The 21,780-nt window shown below is 54.9% G+C and overlaps 1 protein-coding gene and 1 long non-coding RNA gene across 2 annotated transcripts in view; one reads left to right on the top strand and one right to left on the bottom strand.

Moving 5' to 3' along the window:
- LOC108555322 (uncharacterized) overlaps positions 1 to 21,780 on the top strand; it is a 39,537-nt gene that overhangs the window by 9,957 nt on the left and 7,800 nt on the right. The window lies entirely within an intron of this gene.
- On the bottom strand, positions 3,639 to 18,970 carry Eyg (eyegone). Its single transcript, XM_017910899.1, has 7 exons — positions 18,472 to 18,970; positions 12,943 to 13,119; positions 7,975 to 8,115; positions 4,959 to 5,351; positions 4,608 to 4,792; positions 4,117 to 4,238; positions 3,639 to 4,068 (listed from the first exon to the last, which is right to left on the bottom strand). Exons 1-7 carry the CDS (start codon positions 18,968 to 18,970, stop codon positions 3,639 to 3,641), a joined length of 1,947 nt encoding a protein of 648 aa, XP_017766388.1.

The raw sequence follows: 21,780 nt of genomic DNA, 5'->3' as shown, positions 1-21,780 counted from the left end.
GTTAGAACGCGTGCTATGTCCTGCGAGCATATTCACCCGGAGGACCGAGCCGATTACGCGAAATAAAAATCGCGCGAGATCCGCGAGCGGAATTTCGCCGAGATTCGATGGAAGAATTTTAGCCGACGCGGTAATATCGATCGATCGAACTCGACCGGAGTTCCCTGGGAAGGATTCGCGAGGCTCGGATCTCTCGAAGATGGTCTCGCGGAGAGAGAGAGAGAGAGAGAGAGAGAGAGACCACGACGAGGGTTTATCGTCGGGAAGAGTTCGGTGTACCAAAGCGGAACGAAAGAGAGCGTTGTCCCGGGTCGGATTGGGAAAGATCGGCAGCGAGACGCGCGCGGTCTCGGGGCGAATCCGGCGGGTCTCGAGACGTGCGAGAACGTCTGTTTCTCGTGGGATATCTCCCGGCCATTTCCGTTTAATTGATCGTCCTGAAACGTTGGCACGTATATGTGCTCCGTGGATCGAAGACGATACCGGGACGGCGGTTTCAATGGTCAGTGGACGAGCCAATTAGCTCCGTCCCAATGCTCAGGTACACTCTTCTCCCTCGGTCTTCCCCCCGGCACCCTTTCCTCGCCGCGCGGTTTCTCGCTCCAACGAGGGCGCCTCTCTTTTTCTCACCCGAGCACGGATTCCCGGTCTATATGCGACCTGGAAGGCTTCCGGGCTGAAGCGGGACATTACGGGCCCCCCTTCTGCCTCGGACGGAACACAGAAAACCGAGGTCCTATCTTATCCGCGAAGAAGTTTATAGCCCGGTCGACTCTAATTGGGCGAGAAATCATCGGGCACTCCTTTCCTCTGTCCGCTCGCTCAAAAAGACGCTCACTAATTCACGATTTCTCGCGTATTATTGCCGGGCCATGCCACCCTTCCTTCTCCCTCGGCCGTCCCATCTACCCTTCGCCGCCGCCGCCGCCGCCGCCGCCGCCGCCGCCGCATTCCCCATCCCTCGCCAACCACGCATAGCCTCTCGCCTCGTGGCTCGCGTCGCGTTCTTCTTTCGCCAAATCTCTCTCCCGTCTGCGGAAAAACAGTCGCGGGTGCTAGGTTCTCGTTCGTTATCGAGGCGATCGCTGGATTAAACGGCGCGACGCCGCGTCGGAATCGCGGCGAATAGCCGGGAGAGGAAGGAACGGCAGCGGACTATCGGGGATATTGGTGTTCCGTGAAGGGGTTGGTAGTGGCGCGCGTAGCGTGGAAGGCGAAAAAAGACGACGAGGAAGGGAAGCGCGCGCGATTTACCGTGCACGAAAAGGTGCGCTACGCTCTCCGCGCCAGGCAATATCTCATTGAGCAAAGGAGGAGGTGACTTTAACGTTGGCCCCTCGTTCTTCCCATGAGCAATCGCGGCTGAGACGGGCTCCGACGTGGCCGCTGCGAGTAAGATCGTTAATCTTGCCTCACCGATCGGTCTCAGATAGTAATTGTTACGTTCTCGTTTCTCCTGGCTGACTGCCTGACTGTGTCCGACGATCCCTCCTTCTGTTCTCCGTTCTCGTGCCTCTCCGCTCTCTCTCTCCTCTCCTTTCCTCCACTTCTCCTTATCCACCCCGTTTCCCGCGTGTGCTGTGCCAGGAGGCCGCAGCTCGTTCGTCCCTCGCGTTCTTTCTTTTATGCCCCGAGTGTCGAACGATCCTCACCCACCACCAACACCACCACCACCACCACCACCATCACTATCACCGGTGTGTTAATGCCTTTGGCAAGTTTGTTCGCGTTACAATAACGTCGATCCCTTATTCTATCGTATACGTACTCCTGGTCGGGCCCTATCGCCGTGCCTTTTGTATGCCGGCTCTCGGCCCAACTTTCCTTTTCTCCTTCTCGCCCTATTGTACGCCGATTTCACCGTCGGGGATATGATCGTTCCACGGGGTAATTCCAATGACCGAGGCAGGGCGAGAGGAAGAGATAGCCAGAGAGAGAGGGAAAGGGTCTATACACCTCGATACGAAATTCTTTCGACTCCGGACGAACGGAGATAACCGGTATAACCCTAACAAGGCGAAAGATATAGGAGAGGAGGACATCGGGGATAAGCATAAACGCGCGCGAGGACGTACGGGATGATCCACGAATATTCGGCAAGACCGTTTCAATTACCTGGCTCGACCGAGTCCCTTTTTCCGTCGCAACGACGACGACGACGACGACGACGACGACGACGACGACGAGGAGGACGAGGACGAGGACGACGACGATGCGTGTACGTTGGGTGTCTCGTCTGCTCTCTCCCTCACCGTCTCTCTTCTCCTTCCGTTGCTGCAGACCGTCCGAGTCTACCGGTGTGCGCGCACATCCCCGACCACGGGCGTGGTTATAAATTTGGTAGTCGCGTTAACAGCTGACGGGGACCACGATATCCGAAATGTTGGCGGATCCGGTGTTTTCGTGCTCTCCGCCAACGAGCGATTCCACCCGTGGCCGAAGAGAGTGTCGCCCGAGAAACCAGTTTCACACGCGGATTCCTTATTTGCGAACCCGACGAAACCGTAGATTCGAGTTAATCGTCGATGAGCCTTTCTCCCGGCCCCCGCCCATTTCTCTCCCTTTTTTCCCTCCTTTTCGTCCTTTACACGGGACTGCGACAACGTCTGGATCGCTTCCGAGGGGATGTCGATTTTTCACCCGGGGGATCACCACCGCGGACCCCGAGGAAGGGACGTTGTTCGCGAAAGGGAACAGAGAGATGGATGATCGATGGTGGACATGGGGTTGCGGATGCATCGAGTTGCTCTCGTTTACAGTGAAACACCTGCGTAGATATTTACAAACGAATTCATTTAAATAAAAGTCGTTTTAACAGAGTTCGTTACAGGATTACCAATCTGGTTCATCTATGCTATCTGTCTACGTAGTGCCTAGGCAATGCATTATCCGCGGCATAATGATTCGCTAGGACTAGTTCCGGATAGACTCGACGAGCGTCCGTCCGCGTTTTCCTGGATGCGGGAAACGCGTCACGCGTCGCGGTGTAAATTATAGCGCAGCGCTGCAATTATAGCGCAGCGAACGGACAGCCCGATGCGCGATACGTATCGGGCAAGCAATTAATTACCTATCTAAATCCTCGGTAGTTCTAGCCGACAACAACGCCACGACGACACTGCTCGGTATCGCGCTTTAACGTTACACAACCATCTTCGTAGCACTTATCGTAATCTTAATCGTAATAAATGGATCGAAATCGTAGTAAGTAGGTAGGTATAGGTACTAGAGGACGCATGATCGGTCGTAAGCGGAAACACGCGAGCGAGACGACGATCGCGCGACCGTCTATGGTCCGGATTTCCAGAGTCGACGAGTCCTCCACACGGTTCTGCCACCGCGCCACGACCACGACCACGACCACGACCACGACCACGACCACGACCACGATCGAGGTGCGAGCACCGTCGCGCTCGGATCGCAGGATACACGCCTGGATCGTTCCTCCTGCGCGGCAAACTTTTTCACCGATCCACGGATCTATCGTCTCGTTGGGCACTCGCGAGACGCGACGCGTCGAATGGCAAAAAATTCCTCGTCAAACCGGTCGTCGGTTAATTCCACGCACTTGGAATACGAGCACGATTCCATCGAATCTTCCGCGTGTCTTCGCGAAACGTAAACGTCCTCGCGCGATCTCAACGATCGTGTTTCGTCAGCTCCAGCGGTTGCTGTTCCGTCCAATGATCCCGCCAGGCCACTGTCGGCGAAGACGGCACGTCCTGGTCCGAGTCCTGCACGTCGATCTCCTCGTCCTCTTCCTCGTCGTCCACGCGCTCCAATTCCTCCTTGCTCGCCGACTCTGGCCTAACCGCGGCCACCACGTTGCCCTCGTGCCTCTGCTGCTCGTACGTCGGGCTCGAGGACCTCGGTATGCTCGGCGAATCCTCCCCGACTAGCTGGCTGATCATCCTGAACGCGCTCGGCTTTCTCTCCGGCTGTTTGGCCAGCGATTCCACCCTGTCGATCCTCTCGTTCCGTTCCACCACGACGGCCTCTCTGCACGAGGAGTTGGTCACGACGGCCCGGAACGCGCTACTTTCTCCTCCCATTCCGGCGATTGAGCAGCTTGACGCACGGCTTACTTCCATGCCGGATGCGGAATGCGGTTGCGGCTGCGGCTGCTGCTGCGGCAGCGGCGGTGGCGGCGGAGGCGGTGGTGGTGGTGGCGGCGAACGCTTTAAGAGGTTCATTCGCTGATGACGACGCCACTTTGCCCGTCTGTTGGAAAACCAAACCTAAGAGTCACGAGTTAGGTCGTTAGATGGCTCGTGATCAAATTTCTTCTAAGCTTCGAGAAAGGGGGCTACGCGCGCCGAGTCGCAGGGCCTATTCCTCCGTTACACCCCGTCCGATCTTCCGGGGATTTCGTTACCCCGCCTCGCTGCGGAACTCGAGTCCTCCGACAAAGGCTACTCGACGCAGACATAGAGAGACAGAGAAAGAGAGATAGAGAGGAAGAAGAAGAAGAAGAGAGAGAGAGAGAGAGAGAGAGAGAGAGAGAGAAAGGAACGAGACGGGAAGAAAACTGCGATCGAGAACAAGCCCTGCGAAACCAACGCGCTAGCCCCCCGACAAAGATATCTTGGGATGGAACTGATCCTCACCTGTACACGAGCTTCCGAGAGAGAGGTCTTCGAGGCTAGCCGTTCGCGCGTAGACACGCAAGGATAGTGTGATCGCTCGAATTCTTTCTCCAGTTCCTCGAGCTGTTCCGGGCTGAAGGTGGTGCGATTTCGCCGGAATTTCGGCTGCTCCGAACCATCCAGGCTTCCCTCGTCTCCGTCACCGTCTGCACAGAAAGACCACCATCTTCCATCTCTACTACCATCCACATCATTCCTTCGACGTCTCTTTTCTTTTCCCTTTTCTCCCTCTCTCTCTCTCTCTCTCTCCCTCTTTCTCTCTTTCTCTCTCTCTCTCTCTCTCTCTCGTTTAGCATCACACCGAACAATCACCTTGCAAGTATCCCCGAGCAATGGCGTCCGCGTGCAGAGAGTGATCGGCGGTGCCGGCAGCCGACGCGGAGGCGGCCGCGGCCGCAGCAGCCGCCGCTCCTGGGCTCAAGGACGGCGGAAGAAGCAGAGCGGAAGCCGCGCCGGAGATGCCGGTAGCCAACGGCGGCAACATCCAAGGGTGGCCGGCCGTCCCCGGCGCTGGCCAGCCAGCGGGTAAATGGTGGCTGGTCGTTGGGTGCTGATGGGCGCTGTTGAAATACGGGTGCGGACCAGCGGCGTACAAACCGTAGCCGGCAGCACGCGCGAATTCCGCGGCCGCGCGTTCCGCCGCGCGATTCCGCAGGATTCGATTGATGCTGCTCACCGATGGCGCTGTCGCGTTGCTGCACACGCCTGCAAGAAGAGGAACAGGGGGTGCTTCTTCTGCAACGGTCCGCGTTCTTTCTCGCGGTTAACAAGATTTTCCGCGGGGAAACGCTCGATATAGGATACGCGATTACCATCTGTTGCGCGATTAGTATCTGTTGCACGGTTGCTATCAGTTGTACGATTACTCTCTGTTGCGGGATTAGTATCAGTTGCGCGATTATTAATCAGTTGTACGATTATTATCAATCAGTTGCACGATTACTATCAATTGTACGATTAGTATTAGTTCCACGATTACTGTCAGTTGCACGATTAGTATTAGTTGCACGATTACTATCAATTGCACGATTATTATTAGTTGCACGATTACTATCAATAGCAAGATTACTCTCAGTTGCGCGATTACTATCAATAGCACGATTATCAATCAGTTGCACGTTTATTATCAGTTGCACGATTACTAGCAATAGCACGATTAGTATCAGTTGCACGGTTAGTATCAGTTGTATTATTATTATTAATCAGTTGCACTATTATTATTAATCAGTTGCACGATTACTAACAGTTGCACGATTAGTATTAGTTGCACGATTACTATCAGTTGTACGATTACTCTCAGTTGCACGATTACTATTAGTTGCGCGATTATTAATCAGTTACATGATTAGTATCAGTTGTACGATTATTATGAATCAGTTGCACGATTACTATCAGTTGCATGATTAGTATTAGTTGCACGATTACTATCAATTTCACGATTACTACAATTGTACGATTACTATCAGTTGCGCGATTTGTATTAGTTGCACGATTACTACGAATAGCACGTTTGCTATCAATCAATTGTACGATTATTCAGTTGCACGATTAGTATTAGTTGCACGATTACTATCAGTTGTACGATTACTCTCAGTTGCACGATTACTATTAGTTGCGCGATTATTAATCAGTTACATGATTAGTATCAGTTGTACGATTATTATGAATCAGTTGCACGATTACTATCAGTTGCATGATTAGTATTAGTTGCACGATTACTATCAATTTCACGATTACTACAATTGTACGATTACTATCAGTTGCGCGATTTGTATTAGTTGCACGATTATTACCAATAGCACGTTTGCTATCAATCAATTGTACGATTATTATCAGTTGCACGATTAGTATTAGTTGCACGATTACTATTAATAGCACGATTGCTATCAATCAATTGTACGATTACTATCAGTTGCACGATTAGTATTAGTTGCACGATTACTATTAATAGCACGATTGCTATCAGTTGCGCGATTACTCTCAGTTGCCCTATTTCTATCAACAACACGATTACTATCAGTTGCACGATTATTAACAATAGAACGGTTAGTATCAATTGCAAGATTACTCTCAGTTGCGCGTCTACTATCAATTGTACGATTACTATTAGTTGCACGATTACTATTAATAGCACGATTGCTATCAGTTGCGCGATTACTCTCAGTTGCCCTATTTCTATCAACAACACGATTAGGATCAGTTGCAAGATTACTCTCAGTTGCGCGTCTACTATCAATTGTACGATTACTATTAGTTGCACGATTACTATTAATAGCCAGATTGCTATCAGTTGCGCGATTACTCTCAGTTGCCCTATTTCTATCAACAACACGATTACGATCAGTTGCAAGATTACTCTCAGTTGCGCGTCTACTACCAATTGTACGATTACTATTAGTTGCACGATTACTATTAATAGCACGATTACTATCAGTTGCGCGATTACTCTCAGTTGCCCTATTTCTATCAACAACACGATTACGATCAGTTGCACGATTACTAGCAATAGAACGGTTAGTATCAGTTGCATGATTACTCTCAGTTGCGCGTCTACTATCAGTTGCACGATTACTATCGGGCTCGATGGGAGCATCGACGACGAGATTCGCGACATTAGGAACATCGCGAAGTTACGAGACACGCGTGTCATCTCCCTCGATGACAAGTTTCTTCAGACGGTCGCGACTTCGGGGTAAACCTAACCCAATCTACTCGTGCCGTTGTATGTACCATAGTTACCGAGCTAATGTCCGGGTATAATCGGCGAAACCGTGAACCAACTTTTCCGTTAACGATAAACTCCGGTCCGTGGTCTGAGAACGCGCTCGGTTTCCTTGCAAGATTCCGCTCTTTTGAAATCCACGAACAACCTGCATCCGGTTCTTTCTGCGTTTCGAAATGCTCCCGATTTTCATGTAAATCGCGCGTGGATGACGCACGATCCGCTGGAAAGGAGAAAGTGTCGGACGCGGAGCGTCGAGAAGGGAGACGGAAATTTAGCTAGCCGAGGGAATCGATAGGAGCAACGACGCGTTGCCGGACGCGGAGGAGAATACGAGCGTGGATGCCCGCTTTGAAAAGAACAAAGTGTGTCGGTGGACAAGGCCGTGGAAGAGTTTCTCGATTCTACTCGCAATTGCACGTCTGCTCGTAGACACGTAGAACTATTATTACGAGCGATTCGCAGCGGCGCACGAAACACGCGGCATTGTTGAATAAGACGTTAGCTAACCGGTGGTTGGAGAGAACGCGTGGCACGAATTTGCTCGCGTTATCGCGTATCTGCAAACTAGCCGCGTCACTCGCCGGACAACCGTGTGTCTCTTACCTTCCGAGATCAGTCTCTCCCGAATCTCCCAGGCGAAGATGGTCGGGTTTTCCCTCTTGTACTGCTCGATCTTGGCGACGACGGCCGGCGTCGCGACTTTTGGCTTGCTGCCACCGATTAAACCCGGCGGGCGCAGGGTACCTGGAACACGTTAGACCGAGCTTCAAGGACGCGTCGTCTTCGCTAATACCGCTGGCCCGCGATAAAATCGCTCGTAAACGGCGATACCGGGCCACGTTTATGTGCCTCGTGCCTGTGTCCAAGTGAACCGGCATAATTTCGGAAAATCACGCAAACATCGCACATTCCCCGAGTAATAACAACGTCCGCGCTCGGGTGTAAACTGTCAGCCGGTCTTTACAAGTGTGCTCCCAGCACACGAGCCTTCTCTTCTTCCTCTTCTTTCTCACCGTTGCGCAGAAGGGAATTGGCAGAGTTACGAGTCTCGCTGCACAGGGAGAAGGAAGAGAGGGGAAGGGAATATTCCCGATGGGATACGTTATACGCGTTGACAAGATGGAGGCATAGAAGGTCGGTGCTCATCCCGCGTGCGAGTCCTGCACAGGCTGCCGACATCGGATACCAATCGTATCGTGTCTGGGCGGATCCACGAGGCAGTCATTAGAAGCTTAGCGCGTGAAACGATACCGGTATGCGATAGCCTGCGATAATCAGAGATATCTAATATGAGCCGATCGGGGAATAGACGCCCGTGTAACGTTTCCGAGACGCGTACAGGCTGCCATGCCGCTCTGCTCCGCCAGCTCGTCACGAAGGAGCCTCGAACTCGCTCGGATTAGCTGTACAATCGAGTCCCTTTGCTCCCCGCGTTTCCCGTATTCCGATATTTCAATTCTTCTCCCCGTTCATCCGTTCTAATTGAACGATCGCTCGCGCTAATCGCAGCTCGCAGCTGCACGATAACTTTTACGCTGCCACCACGAATCCTTGGTGACCGATTCGTTTGATAAATTCCAGTCGGCTATCGTCGGCTATCGCGCGGCTCGTTTTCCATTCGAACACGTCCGTCGTGTGTCTTTGTCGAAACGTTCAAGGGAAAGTCGGTGGTTGAACGGTGGTCGAAGGTAGCTGCATAATGCAAGCGGCGGAGGCGCAGCCAGGCTCGAGTAATTATAGAACGTTTCGTGCTATCATTAGCGACAATGGCTACGGTGAAGCTGACAAGTTATGTGCCGAAGGCACACAGGTGTTACGTGAATGCATAACTGCAAAGATAGTGTGCCGTCCGTCTACGAGCTTCGTTGAAATCCGCGATGCCTATTGAACGATCCACGACACCTTCAGCAATTGTCGATCAACGAAAATAAACTTCCAGTTGTATCGTACAACACTGTGTATCGTTATTTATAAATACGCTATCAGAGAGGCGTTTATTCGAACAGTTAGCACACGTCTCGCGTCTCGAATCGAGTTGGCCAATTCTTCATCCCTCGGTGTCTTCGGTCTTTGCTGTCTGCTCGCCACAGTTTTATCCCTTGGAAGAACTACAGCGGAAGATTCGCCGATATTTCTTCGCTCGACCGTTCATTCAACTGGCGGATACAGGCAAATCGACGATCTGAGAATTTTGGGAGCAGGGGAAGGTCGTTAGACTCGCACCCCGGAGCGTCCGCGTGGTCCTGGAAATTCACTAATCGGAGATTCGCGTTTTCCTAGTCGCTAGATCTCGCGAAAATTCGTTTAGACCCCGAGAAAATAGGGAAAAGTGGACCAAGGAGAGAGAAGAGCCCTCGCGGAACCCCCGCGGTGCCCCCGCGAGGACCTCGAATCGGACGACGTTGGCAAGGTAATGGAAAACAGAGGCGCAGTCAGACTCGAGCAATTATCGGTGGTTACGTGTTATTATTAATAACAATAATGACGGCTAAAGTCGGCAGGATATCGCGTGCGCTCCCACGGGTGAACTGCGTGCCTGGTATAAACGATGTACCCACCTAATAGGCATCCATGCCTCGAGCAAATTCCTTGCCCTGATCCGATGTCTCTCTCTTCCATCCGGCCCCTCGCGCTTCCTTCTCTCTTCCTCTCCACTTTGTTCCGTGTGCACGCGTGCACGCCGGTCCACGCTCGCGCGTGTATATAAAATTTTCGAGAGCGGGGCCCCGGTTAATGAAAGAAACCGCACGAACCCGCGATTGCAGGCTGCCTAGTGGGCCGCTCGTATTCTTCGCGGAGCTGATCAACGCTGCCGGACGCGAGTCCACGACTATGGGTATCGCTTACCCGCGGCGAGCATCGCGATGGCTACCAGCATCCTTCCATCGCGAGGTTACGCGCGCCATTACGGACGCGCGAACGGAAAATAGGCGTAATCGCGGAACCGGGCGCGAGAGAATAGGCCTCGGCTTCTACCTCTCCTGCCTCTACCTCTCAAGCGGTCGTTATCCCGACGAGAGTCTACGGAGGCGTTCTATCGGTGTTTCTTCCGCGCGATCTCGCGGCACGCCGTTCGCATCGGCGACGATCGATCTTGTTACGCGCGGATAAGAAGACCGATAGCGGACCGGCGGAATTAATTGTCCGGCCGTATAGCGGTGGAATTAGACGATATCGGGCGTGTACGTTCTTCTGGCCGGCGTGGAGAAATTTATCGCGCGGCTGGTCTCGTAGCTCCGCGTCCGAGCGGTATCAACGCTCGCGACATGCATCGCGAGGACACGCGTGCCGATCTATCTTGGCGAATTCGACGATCCTCGAGCATCGCGCGTGGCAAGATGGATGCGCTGCACGGGATCCGGGGTCGTCGGAACGGTTCGCGGTCCGGAGAACAGGGCACACCACCACCGGTGTGCGGAACACGCTGGGAACGAGTGCAAAGCGATCGACTGGAAGGTCCGCAGCGCGAGTCGTCGCGGCGCGGTTGATCGTGAACTCGATCGTGGAAAAAGATGGCGAAACTCGAAGAGGAATCGCCGGTTCTGGCGTAGCCGAACGACCACGGTGCACCCAGGGGATTAATTGTTTGCCGCTGTTAAGTAATTGGCCGGTCGATTATGGTACATTATATTCACCTCGAGACGCCTAAGGAGTCCGTATCCAGTGGAGATGAAGACATTACCGGCGAGCCGAGAGAGCAGGCCGAACGGTATTTTTACGAGCGGCTCGTAAAGTTAACGAGGACCAAGGTAGCAGTCAGCCGAGAAAGAGAGAAACCAGCGTTCCACCGATGCTCGGTGGCTCGCCTCCATTTTTTTATTGCTCCCCTCGGCCACGATCCGCGTTCCTCTTCCTCTTCTTCGAGGGAAGAAGTCGATGCCTGGTAGTCCGCGTGCTCGCGTCGCCACCGTTCTTCGTCCTCTTCTTCGTCTTCGCGTCCCGATTCCCACACGATTCCAACACTTTCGTCTCTTCCGTCCGGTCGATCGGCACCGTCGCTCCCCTGGTCGCTCAGCTCGCTATCCTCGAGACGATGGAATTGGGGAAAATCGAGCGAATCGGAGGAGAACGTTGCTCCGCGATTGCTAAATTCCACGCCTAGCAGATTGCTCGAACGGGAAACACGGAAAGGATCGCGGCACAGATCGGGCAGAGATCGTGGCAATTATTGACAAATTATTCGTGGACGCTCGAGTGGCCGGTCATGCGAACGTTTTACGCGCGAAAGAAGCAGCTGTTACGAGTTAATCTTGGCCGGCTAACGAGCTCGAAAGACCGCCGCTTCTTCGTAACGCTCGTTACGTCTTATTTGCCCGCGCTGATACCGATGCTCCTTCTTATTTCCTCGGCAGCGTGCTTGGAAAATGCCCGGGATGCCGATCAATTTAGTTTACGCCGTTTTATCGCCGCGTACGCGAACGAGCGGTGATCAACGTCAACCTGCTCGAGTCCGCTGTACAAACAGAATGGAAACAGCGAAAAAGGCGAGAAGGTAGAAGACAACAGCTCGAAGCTTCACCGCGACAGCGGCCGGTGGTGATTCACGGTGACGACGAATCGATATCGCGATATCGAGGACCCGGCAAACGGAGGAGATCCGATAAATAGACTTTTCGAGGAGCGTTTCGCGGCTGGATTCCCTGGAATTACGACCAGGCGTGCTGGAGCGGACGAAACGAATCGTCTGGAACTCGAATCGCGGAGTTAATCCGCGCCGGAAGCGGCGAGTACCCGCGACTCCGCGAAACCCAGCAATCTTTTCGCTCGGCGGAGATTTGCAAACATTTACGGACATCGCAGAAATTTCCGAGCGATCCGGCCGCTTCCGTGTTACAGGGCATTAGCCACGATTACAACGGTATCCCGAGATTCGTCGGATAGCCTAACGAACAGCCGCGGATGCAATTACCAGGGAATAATGGCGCTACGTCTGTGGAAATAATAGCGAACGATAGCCGCGAGTTTCTCCGCGGCCTCTCTCCGCTCTCGCGATCCCATTTCGATTTCTTTCCTGTCGCTTCCAGCGGAGAGCACGCGCGGCAAGGTAACCGATTTCGCGCGAGTCGCTCGCAGCGAGGCCTCGCACGGCTGAGCGAGCATCGCGCGCGGATTTTCAGCGCGCGCGACGTCGTCGGCCGGATTTTCTCGGACTTTATCGCCGAGGAAGCGAGCATCTCTCGCCAGGAACCGCGTCACGCGTCGCTGAACGCGTGCACGTAACCGCGCGCTGCCGTTTATCTCGCGATGATACCCCGGCCCGGTGGAATGTCGTTGTCCGTGGCATCAGCGAGCGTGGATCGGCTCGCGATCTATGCAATTCCATTACGCCAACGTAAACTGCTCTATTAAGCTTCACCGTCTGACTAGAGGTTCTTTCGGAACGGAGAAGCTCGAGCAGTCCGCGGGTCTCAAGCTACGTCTGGTTTCCCTCTCGACCGTACATCGTCGAGTTCCGCAACTAGGGTCGGAGTTGGGATCGCGCGCGACGGGTCGACGAGAGACGAACGTCGCGTTGCACGCGCGAGTTGCACCGAGTAAGTATAGAGAAGTTGATACGCGCGGGTGCCTTACCTAAAAGTTTGGTGACGACCGCCCCCTGTTGATTCAGCGACAGTACGTGATTGGCCAGGTCGTTGTAGTGCCTCAGAGCTCCTAATCCGTGAGACAGCTCGAGCAATCGTTGTCTGCTGGTTCCACCGCCGTTGCCGCTGGCAAACGGCCCCGCGGTACAGTTTTGCAAGCTCACGCCTGAAAATGCAACCACGTAACCAATTATCGGGCTGAGCAGCGTAACGCGTCCGCGTCCGCGTTCGCGGCCTTGTCGTCTAACGAGATCGGCGCGAAATCGCGAGGCGGATTCCGGCGACTATGAGAGCGACGCCGAGGGGAACGCGAGCTGGCGCGTTTACGAGCGATCGGCCATTTTGCGCGGCGGGGATGGGCAAAAACCGATGATAAATACGATTTCATTAACAATAAGGGTGTAACGAGCGCGTGGAACGAGGATCTCGAGGACGTGCCGGCGTAATCGAGCGAATTAATTTAAATTACTCGACGCGGCGTCGCGCGATCTCATCGATGCGATCTTCTTCTTCTTCTTCTTCTTCTTCTTCTTCTTCTTCCATCTGCTTTTCCTTTTTCCCGTTTCTGTTGCTGCTGCTGCTTCTTCTTCTTCTTCTGCTTCTTCTCGTCGTGGGCCGAGCGCCGGCAGACGGAGAAGGGCGAGAGATGGCCGTGCGCGAACCGAGAAGCATCTGCCGGCTGGAATCGCGCCGATTAATCACCGAAGGTGCGAATACCCTCGTAATTCCTCGAAGGACACGGCCGGACCGGTGGTTCGCGACTTCCTCGTGATTTTATAGGCGGCTAATCTCGGCGACGTTCCGTTCCGTGCCACTCTCGGCCGCTCACCGGTGAAACGGGCGACGATTTACGATCGAACGGGCCACGGTATTGAGAGCGATCCATTTTTCGCCCGGCGAACCTTACTTTAAACCTCCAACACCGATCGTATCTTTCCTCCCGCAGGGGTGGGGTCCGCGACGACGGGGGGATGAGGCCTGGTAGCACCCGTGGCACCGGGGTTCGGGACGTCGCGAGGGGCACGGGGGAGGAGACAGAGCGGAAAGAAGGGAGAAAAAGGGGGCGGGAAGGACGAGGGAAGGACGAGGAAAGGACGAGGGGAGTGGTGGCGATCGAAAAGGGTGTCGGCCGACAGTTCGCGTTTACGAAACGATCGGTTTTTTGCCACCATGGCCGGCTGCTGGCTTTTCATAACGGCCTCGTGAATCGGTAATTGCGAGAAATAATCACGCGAACGGCCATACGCGTCCGTGTATCCGTCCCCGGACCGTATATACGTCTTCGCCTCTTCCCTCGAATTAATTTCCGAGAGGAATCACGGCCGCAGGAATAATTGTAATTAGCGTCGAGTTGGCGCGGACAGACACCGTGATTTTACTGGCGGATAATCTTAACGACGTTTCGTACGATCCGGTGACCACGATAATTTACGATCGAACGACGATATTAAAGAACCGTTCCCCGCGCGCACCGGCCTCCGCGGGCAACCCGCAGACGTGGAAGGCCCAGCGATCTCGCGCGCGGAGCGCACCGGACGCGGAGAGAGAAACAGAGAAACAGAGAGAGAGATACGCGATCGTGAAACGAGAAATTAAATTCCGCAGGTAGATAGAAACGGCCCGGATCCGCGGCGAGAAAGAGAGAGCTCATTTGTAACGCGTTGTTTCCATCGGTTAAGAGCGAGCGGAACGCGCATACGCGTCCGACCGTTTACATAGCTGCCGTTTAATTAATTAGTCCTTTACGCGGCCGAATCGGCAATCGTCCATCCGGATGGATTTTACGCGGATTCTCGCCACTCCTTATCCCCGGCCTACGCTCTTTCCACGCTTCTCGACAAAGTAACTAGCGCCGTTAATGTACCCATCTCCCGGCTCTATTTATCGCGACGTCGCGCGACTAACCGATTAAATCTCTCCTAACCTCCTCGTCGGGTTCGTCCACGCCTGCAATTCTCCCGGCAGATTACACGCTGTCGTAGGTACGCGGTACAAAGTCGTATTCGTAACGAGAGTCGACGCGAGTCGAGCCCGGGACTTTTTCCACGACCCGTTGGACGCGTTAGAGTGTCGCGGACTGGTGAAATTTGGTCGGAAGATGGAACGGAAGGGAGAGAGAGAGAGAGAGAAAGGAGAAGACAGCGCGCGTTCGGGAAGATCGCGCGGTTTGTGGAATACACGAACGAGTGGCGAGCAATTTGGCGACGGCAACGAGGGTATCCGCGACGAGGACGAGGCAGTTTGCGGAGACCGGGATGCATGGACGACGTTCGGGATCGTTTGGCCGAGCGCAGCGAAACCTACGCGTTCCTGCCCGTTCTGGAAGTCGCACGGCCGCGCATTCCGCGCTCGTTTCGTGTCAAAGCTATCGGAGATGCCGTGAAAACGAAAGTAGCCGATGCACAGAAAGAAATGCGTCGTGTCGTTGCATCGACGCGAGGCTAGAACCGGTTCTGAACGAGTTCTGCCATCGAGTCCTCTATATTCTTTCGTATATAACGAAATTGCCCCGTGGAAAAGACCGATCGTTCGCGCCAGGCGATAGATAATCGTCGTAAAAAGCCGCGCGCACGCTCGCGATTCCTCCTGGCGAGCGGGAGAAGGAAACGAGATCGATGAATGAAAATCGGCCGATCGTCGCGAGTATAAACCGAGCGTACGCTTTGGGTCGCGATTGTCATCCATGCGTCGATTTCTCGCCGGATCGATTTCCTCCCGAAGACGAAGACGAAGAGGAAGACGAAGTGGAAGGGTACCGGCGTTGTCCCGAAAATCCACGAAAGTAGAAAGCGGGCATCGGACGACGGACCTGACCGGTACCTGTCTGGAAACGCGCAGGGTGTGGCTATAAATTCAGTGGGATAGGAACGAGATACTTAGGTTATCCAGGAGTAACGGAGAATAAATCGTCGCGCCGGGCCCCTGTACGACGAGAAGACACGAAATCCAATTAGCTGCGCATACTTCGATTAAATATTGTCCTCGTTTAATTAGTCTAAACGGTTCGCGGCGGTGTCGCGCGATATTTACGCGCTCGTATATCCACGCGTCTAGCAGGGGGCTGCTGACGCATCGGCCTCTGGCCTCTAGCTGCTAGAAGATTCTAATTAGCGTCCGACGCTCGACGACCCAACTACGACGACGTCGACGACCACGACCACGACCACGACCACGACCACGATCGAACCGGGACGAGCGAAGCAAAGTCGGCGACAACGATCGTTCGTTACGCTACGATAGAGCACGACGGATAGGAGCGAGAGCGTGGAGAGACGACACGGGCCGACAATCGGGGGAAACAAAGTGGCCGACACCGGACAGATGAAGATACCTGCCAACTACCGGGGCCCGCGACGCGAGATACCTGCCGTCTCGAAATACCTGCTAGGCGTGGCAGTAAAATCCGGCGGACAGAGTGCCGGCGAATATCCGGAGCGCCACGGTATCGGGCAGCACAGAAGTCGAGAGCGTACCGATCACCACGGACGGATATCGAAGGTTCAACGAGAGCAGCAGCTCCTCGCGAAAAGACGTACTGTTGGCAACGCATTGAAACCGGTTCTGAACGAGTATGGCTGGTAGCTGCGCGTCGTTCCATCTGGCAAGTGTAAACCACGGAAAGGATCTCGGAATATACTAGTAGTTGGCCGCAACTCGGACACCTACTCGATGGTCATTCTTTGCCCGTTGATTGCACACGCCACCACGCCGCTTATCAGCGGATTCTTCGGGTCTCCGTCGAAAGGTCGATAGTCCGTTTAGATTCTCCTCTCCTCTCCTCTCCTCTCCGTCCACGCTTAGCGTCCTCCGCGAGAACGACTCCGTGGGCGTCCGCGGACGCGTTATGACGCCTGTCCGACCATTCGACCTGCTCTCTGCCCCCCGACCGGTCAATTAGCATTCGCCCCGCGAAAACAGCCTCGTCGTACGTTCGCGATAATACCCGCTCGACATCCAGCTCGCTCCGTTATCGCCACCAAACGTTTCGCACCCCGAATCGTTTCGCGAAAATTACATTCCCCTCTTTTCTCTACCCTCCTCTCGTTATATTCTCGTCCTCTTCTCGTCCTTCCACGACGTTCCGCGTTATGGAAATAACGAATACACGCTCCTGTCCCGTGAAAATTTACACCGATCCTCCACTTCGTTCCCTTCGTTCGTCGTCGCGTCGATAAACGTGGTCGCAGACGTGCATCGGTTTCAGTACGATTTTCCGCTCGAATCCGCGCGATTTCGTTCATACCCGACGACCAATCTCTTCTCGCGACCATCTCTCTTGGAACGCACGCGAGCGTGAAGGCGAGTGTCGAAATTGCCACGGTAATTTCGCACGTTTAACCAGTTTAACGCGAGACGTTAGGGACTCGAAGGAAGATACGATCGTGGACAGAGGGAAGATCGTATCATCCCTTAAGAATCGTCCGGCTACCTACCGTAGGCCCCCGATTTCGACACCTGGAGCACACCATGAAACAACGTTGTTACGCTCGTTTACCGCGATTTAGACTGCTCGCCCTTTTTTCCTCCCCTTTCGACGCCCCTCCGGCGACTGGCAGAGGACACGCGCGACGCGTCCGCGAGGAAAATTGCGTTTCTCCGTGAAGGAAGGAATTATACTTCCGCGCGAGGGATCACCTCGGCTCGCGTTAACTATGTCTCGCGTGGACGCGTAACGAATAGAAGAAGGGCAGTGGTGTAGGGGGAAAAAAGGCAATCGAGGCGCGATCGGTTCCTCCGGTTTTTGCGAATCCTCGGCGAAAGGCAGCGAGGCAAAGTTTACAATGTGGACGACGGCGGTTACAGGGGCGAGCAAAAAATCACCGACACCTCTAACGATTCCCGATTGTACGCCGAGACGTCGGTAACGCTCGCTTGTCCAATTAAATTTAATTGTCGCGGCTCTGTTCGGCCTATCCGCTCGCGCTCGCGCCCGATTCCTCGCGCGGGGAGCCCCCCCGGTTTGTTTGCGTTCCATGGAAATTTTCAGACCGAGACGAACCGAAGCGTAACGCGAGTGTCTCATCGATTACCTCGGTGCGTCTCGATTATCGCGAAACGCGGTGTGCACAGGTGTCCCGGGCGAGTCGATTACGCTGCCAATGAGAGTGACGCGCAATTCGACGTCGAGACCGTCGATCTGGCCCAATCGCGACGCACGGTGCGACGCTGGTTATCGGGTAATATCGTCGCGAGATTAATTATCCAGTGTTTTTTGTTTCTTATCTCCGTCGCGATGGACGAGTGGGTCGCGGTCAATCGGGAAATTTCGCGAAGCGCGACCCGTTTCGGGTCGATTGACAGCGGATAGGTAAACGGACGGCGAAGACGCGTAACGCGCGCGGGTAAGCGCGAGTTGGATGGTTGAATAAAGAAAATAGGCAGGTTGGAGACGTAAATACCGACGGGAGAGCGGCAACGAAGCGGTTCGGAAAAAAATTGCACGCGAGGAGAACGGAAGACCGCGTCGCGTACGAGAACGAGGCAAAAACAAAGGGGATGGATGTCGAGGCAAACTGACCGTCGATCAGAGACACTGGAGGCACGGTCATCTGTTGATGGTGATGCGCAGCTGGATGCTGATGATGATGCGGCGGATGGACCTGAAACAGATGCGACCTCGTCTGCGAGAAGGTCGGCGAGGGTGGTTCCCAAGGTCGCGCGACGCCGGTGCTGACGGGTGCATCGTCGTCGTGGCAGCAGAACTTGTCGGTCCCCGCGGCCGGCCCGCTGCCGCAGTTCACCACCGCGTGTCCCTCGTTGTTGTTGTTGTTGTTGTTATTGTTGTTGTTGTTGTTCGCAACGTCCCCGTTGTTGTTGTTGTTGTTGTTGCTGTTGCTGCCAGCGTTGTTGCTGTTGGCGATACGCGTAGTAGTCGCGCCTGTCGCGGGACTACCACTACCACTAGCACTGCCACTGACACTACCACTGCCAATGCCGTCGACCTGCACCATTTCGCCGTCGATCGCAGCCGCCGACTTGGCAGTACCAGGAGGGGTCGCGACGCCGCCACCGATCATCATCACCAGACGATCACCTCCACCCCCTCCACACCGGGCACCAGCTCCTCCTCCTCTTCCTCCCCCTCTGCCTCCACTTCTGTAGCTACACCGTCCCTATAGTCGAGTCGTTTCTCTTCCTGCCTTCGTGTCCGACGGATGCCAGCCGTTTCCACCCGACGTTCCCTCCGATCTCTTCCTTCGCTCTGCGCCAACCCTGCCTTCCTTCGCGCCCGTCTCTTCTCGCCGAGGGAGCAAACGCTTCCTCGCGCCGATTCCACCGGATGCCGCACAGATTCGCGATCCCTCTTCCAATCCCGATCAGCCGAGATTCACCCGTAGCACCCGGACAAGTCCCCGTCTCGTCGTATACTCGCGAATCGCAGGCGAATCGGACAGAGCACGCTTGGTCGGTGCTGTCTGTCGGTCTGCTCCGTAAAACGGGTCGTACGACGACCACGACCACGACCACGAGCACGACGGCGACGTATCGTTTTCGCGACGGCGACGAGTCGGGTCGGTTGTCCTCGTGCACACTTAGCCACTCACGGTGTCACAAGACGCGGTCGCTGTGTGTATCGCGCTGGCGCAGGAGCGCGCGAGCGCAATCGACGCCAGGGTCCGGCGTGGCTTCCTGCGTCCGATTAACGAAGCAGAATGACATCCTGTCTGACGGTCCGTCGGCGAACGCGATTCATCGCAGCGCGAGCTTTCACGTCGGCTGTCGCGTCTACGTGGACGAGCGTAGTCGATGCGAGGAGGTAACGGCGAGGAGTGCTCGCGAGCGCAGGCGCTTCGTCGAAGCTCGTGACTACCTATAGACGTGTGCCCTTCTCTACCTTCCCACCCTCCGCCTCTCCTCGCCCGCTCTTTCTCCCCCTTTCTCTCTCACTCCGCTTCTCCTTCGCTCCGATTCTCGCCTCTTTCTCTCGGCTTGGACGCGTCTCTCTTTCACCTTCCGCCTGTCCGGGCTGCTCCCTTCTCCAATAACGGCCGACGAGGTACGCGCTACCACGGGATAACCTGCTCGCGCTCCGCCGGATTCGAGCAGATTGCCTTCCGTTCGGGCTTTTCGAGCGCGCCAACGACTACTAGCCTCACCCCCACTTTGACGCGCGCCTCGCGGGAACAGAGGCGGCTACTCGCATCCAGCTGACATCCAGATTTCAGGTAACAGTCTTTCTACTTGCCCTTCGTCTCCGACCTTGCCGAGACCGCTCGTTCCTCGCGCCGCTCTTCAGCTTACCTCCGACGCTCCTCCGGCCTTTCTCTTCTCTCCCGTATTCGCCACTCTGCTCTACCGGTTGCTTCTGTACTCCGCGAGGCTCCAACCTCGCGCAACATTCACCGTCCACACTCTCCGCACTCCGCAGTCTCGGGCACGTGATTCCTCTCCGACGGTTACCCCTTTCCGACCACCGTCCAATCCACCGCCACGGTCAGCAACACGGCTACGCGACCCAGCGCGCCGGAGAATACCAGAAGAGGAAGAAGGAGGAGAAGAAGAAGAAGAAGAAGAAGAAGAAGAAGAAGAAGGAACAGAAGAGGAACGATGTAACACGAGTACACGGGGTAACCTGCTCGCGGTCCGCCGGATTCGAGCAGATTGCCTTCCGTTCGGTGGCTCGAAGCGCGCCCAGACTAGCCTTACCCCCACCCTCCTCGCTGCTCAGTCGAGGTGAGATCAAGATTTAAGGCGCCGCGGCGCGGCGGCGGTGGCGGTGGCCGCGGTCACGCTGGCGGCAGCAGCCACGCTGACGAAGACGAACCTGAAGACGAACACGAACGACACGAACACGAAGAAGAAGAAGAAGAAGAAGAAGAAGAAGAAGATGATGATGAAGAAGAGGAACAGGAGGACGAGAAATACGAGTTGGCGGAGGAAGGAGGAGAGGCAGAGCAGGGCTTGCGCGATTACGATCGGAGGAAGAGAGGAGGCGACGAGAGACAGGGAGAGGTGGACAGAGAGGCTTAGTCGACAGTGTGGTCGAAGAGCGGCGCGCCGAAGGGGGAAGCCGGGAGCCGCGCGAGGATGCATGGAGCGAGTCGTCGGCTAAAGGCAGCCAAGTGCGCACTCGGTGCCGCGCATCTGCGCTTACCTGACGCCCACCGACCATTACCGGCTCGATCGACCAATTGGGCGAACCGGTGGACGCCCACCGATCTGTTCGACCTAGCGTTCGTCGTCGCCCACGCCGAGACTACGGCGCCCTTCCGCCTTCCGCTTTCCGCCTTCCACCTTCCAACCTCTTTGTCCTTTCCGCGGACGGGATCGATTAATTCCCGAATCGGATGTCGATGTCGGATGCCGGCTACGCTCCGGAATCGCTGATTCCAACGATTACCCGCCCGAGATACTCCTGATCCGCGCCAATAGCCTACCGAGCTGTGCTTTTCCCTGCAGCTGCCTGTCAATGCGCCTAGGAGGAAAGAAGTTCCGCGTCGGATCCTGATAGATCGTTAGATCCTGGCTTTCCTTCTACGAGTACATGCATTGGATTGGTTCTAAGTACTCGGAGTACTTTGGGTTAACGATAATTCGAGATTGGATAGTGTTGGAGAGTTCTAATCTCCCGCTCCATGTTGCTTGACGCCTTTATAGTGACATCTGGCATTTTTTGGCTATTCGAATAAAGACCTAACAGTGGAAGTCACTTCCTTCCAATTCACGAGATCTCGGGTTCCTTTCGAGGCAAATAATACAGAATTCCAAGTAGTTGACGCGAAAGCCCAATCCTTGGAAGACAATGACAGACAAACTGATGCCGGCTACGCTCCGGAATCGCTGATTCCAACGATTACCCGCCCGAGATACTCCTGATCCGCGCCAA

The sequence above is a fragment of the Eufriesea mexicana genome, unplaced genomic scaffold (genome assembly GCF_001483705.2).
Source record: "Eufriesea mexicana isolate 0111107269 unplaced genomic scaffold, ASM148370v2 scaffold107, whole genome shotgun sequence".
Classification (NCBI taxonomy): Eukaryota; Metazoa; Arthropoda; class Insecta; order Hymenoptera; family Apidae; genus Eufriesea; species Eufriesea mexicana.
The sequence above is the reverse complement of the archived record's forward strand: the minus strand, read 5'-3'. Positions and strand labels throughout refer to the sequence as shown.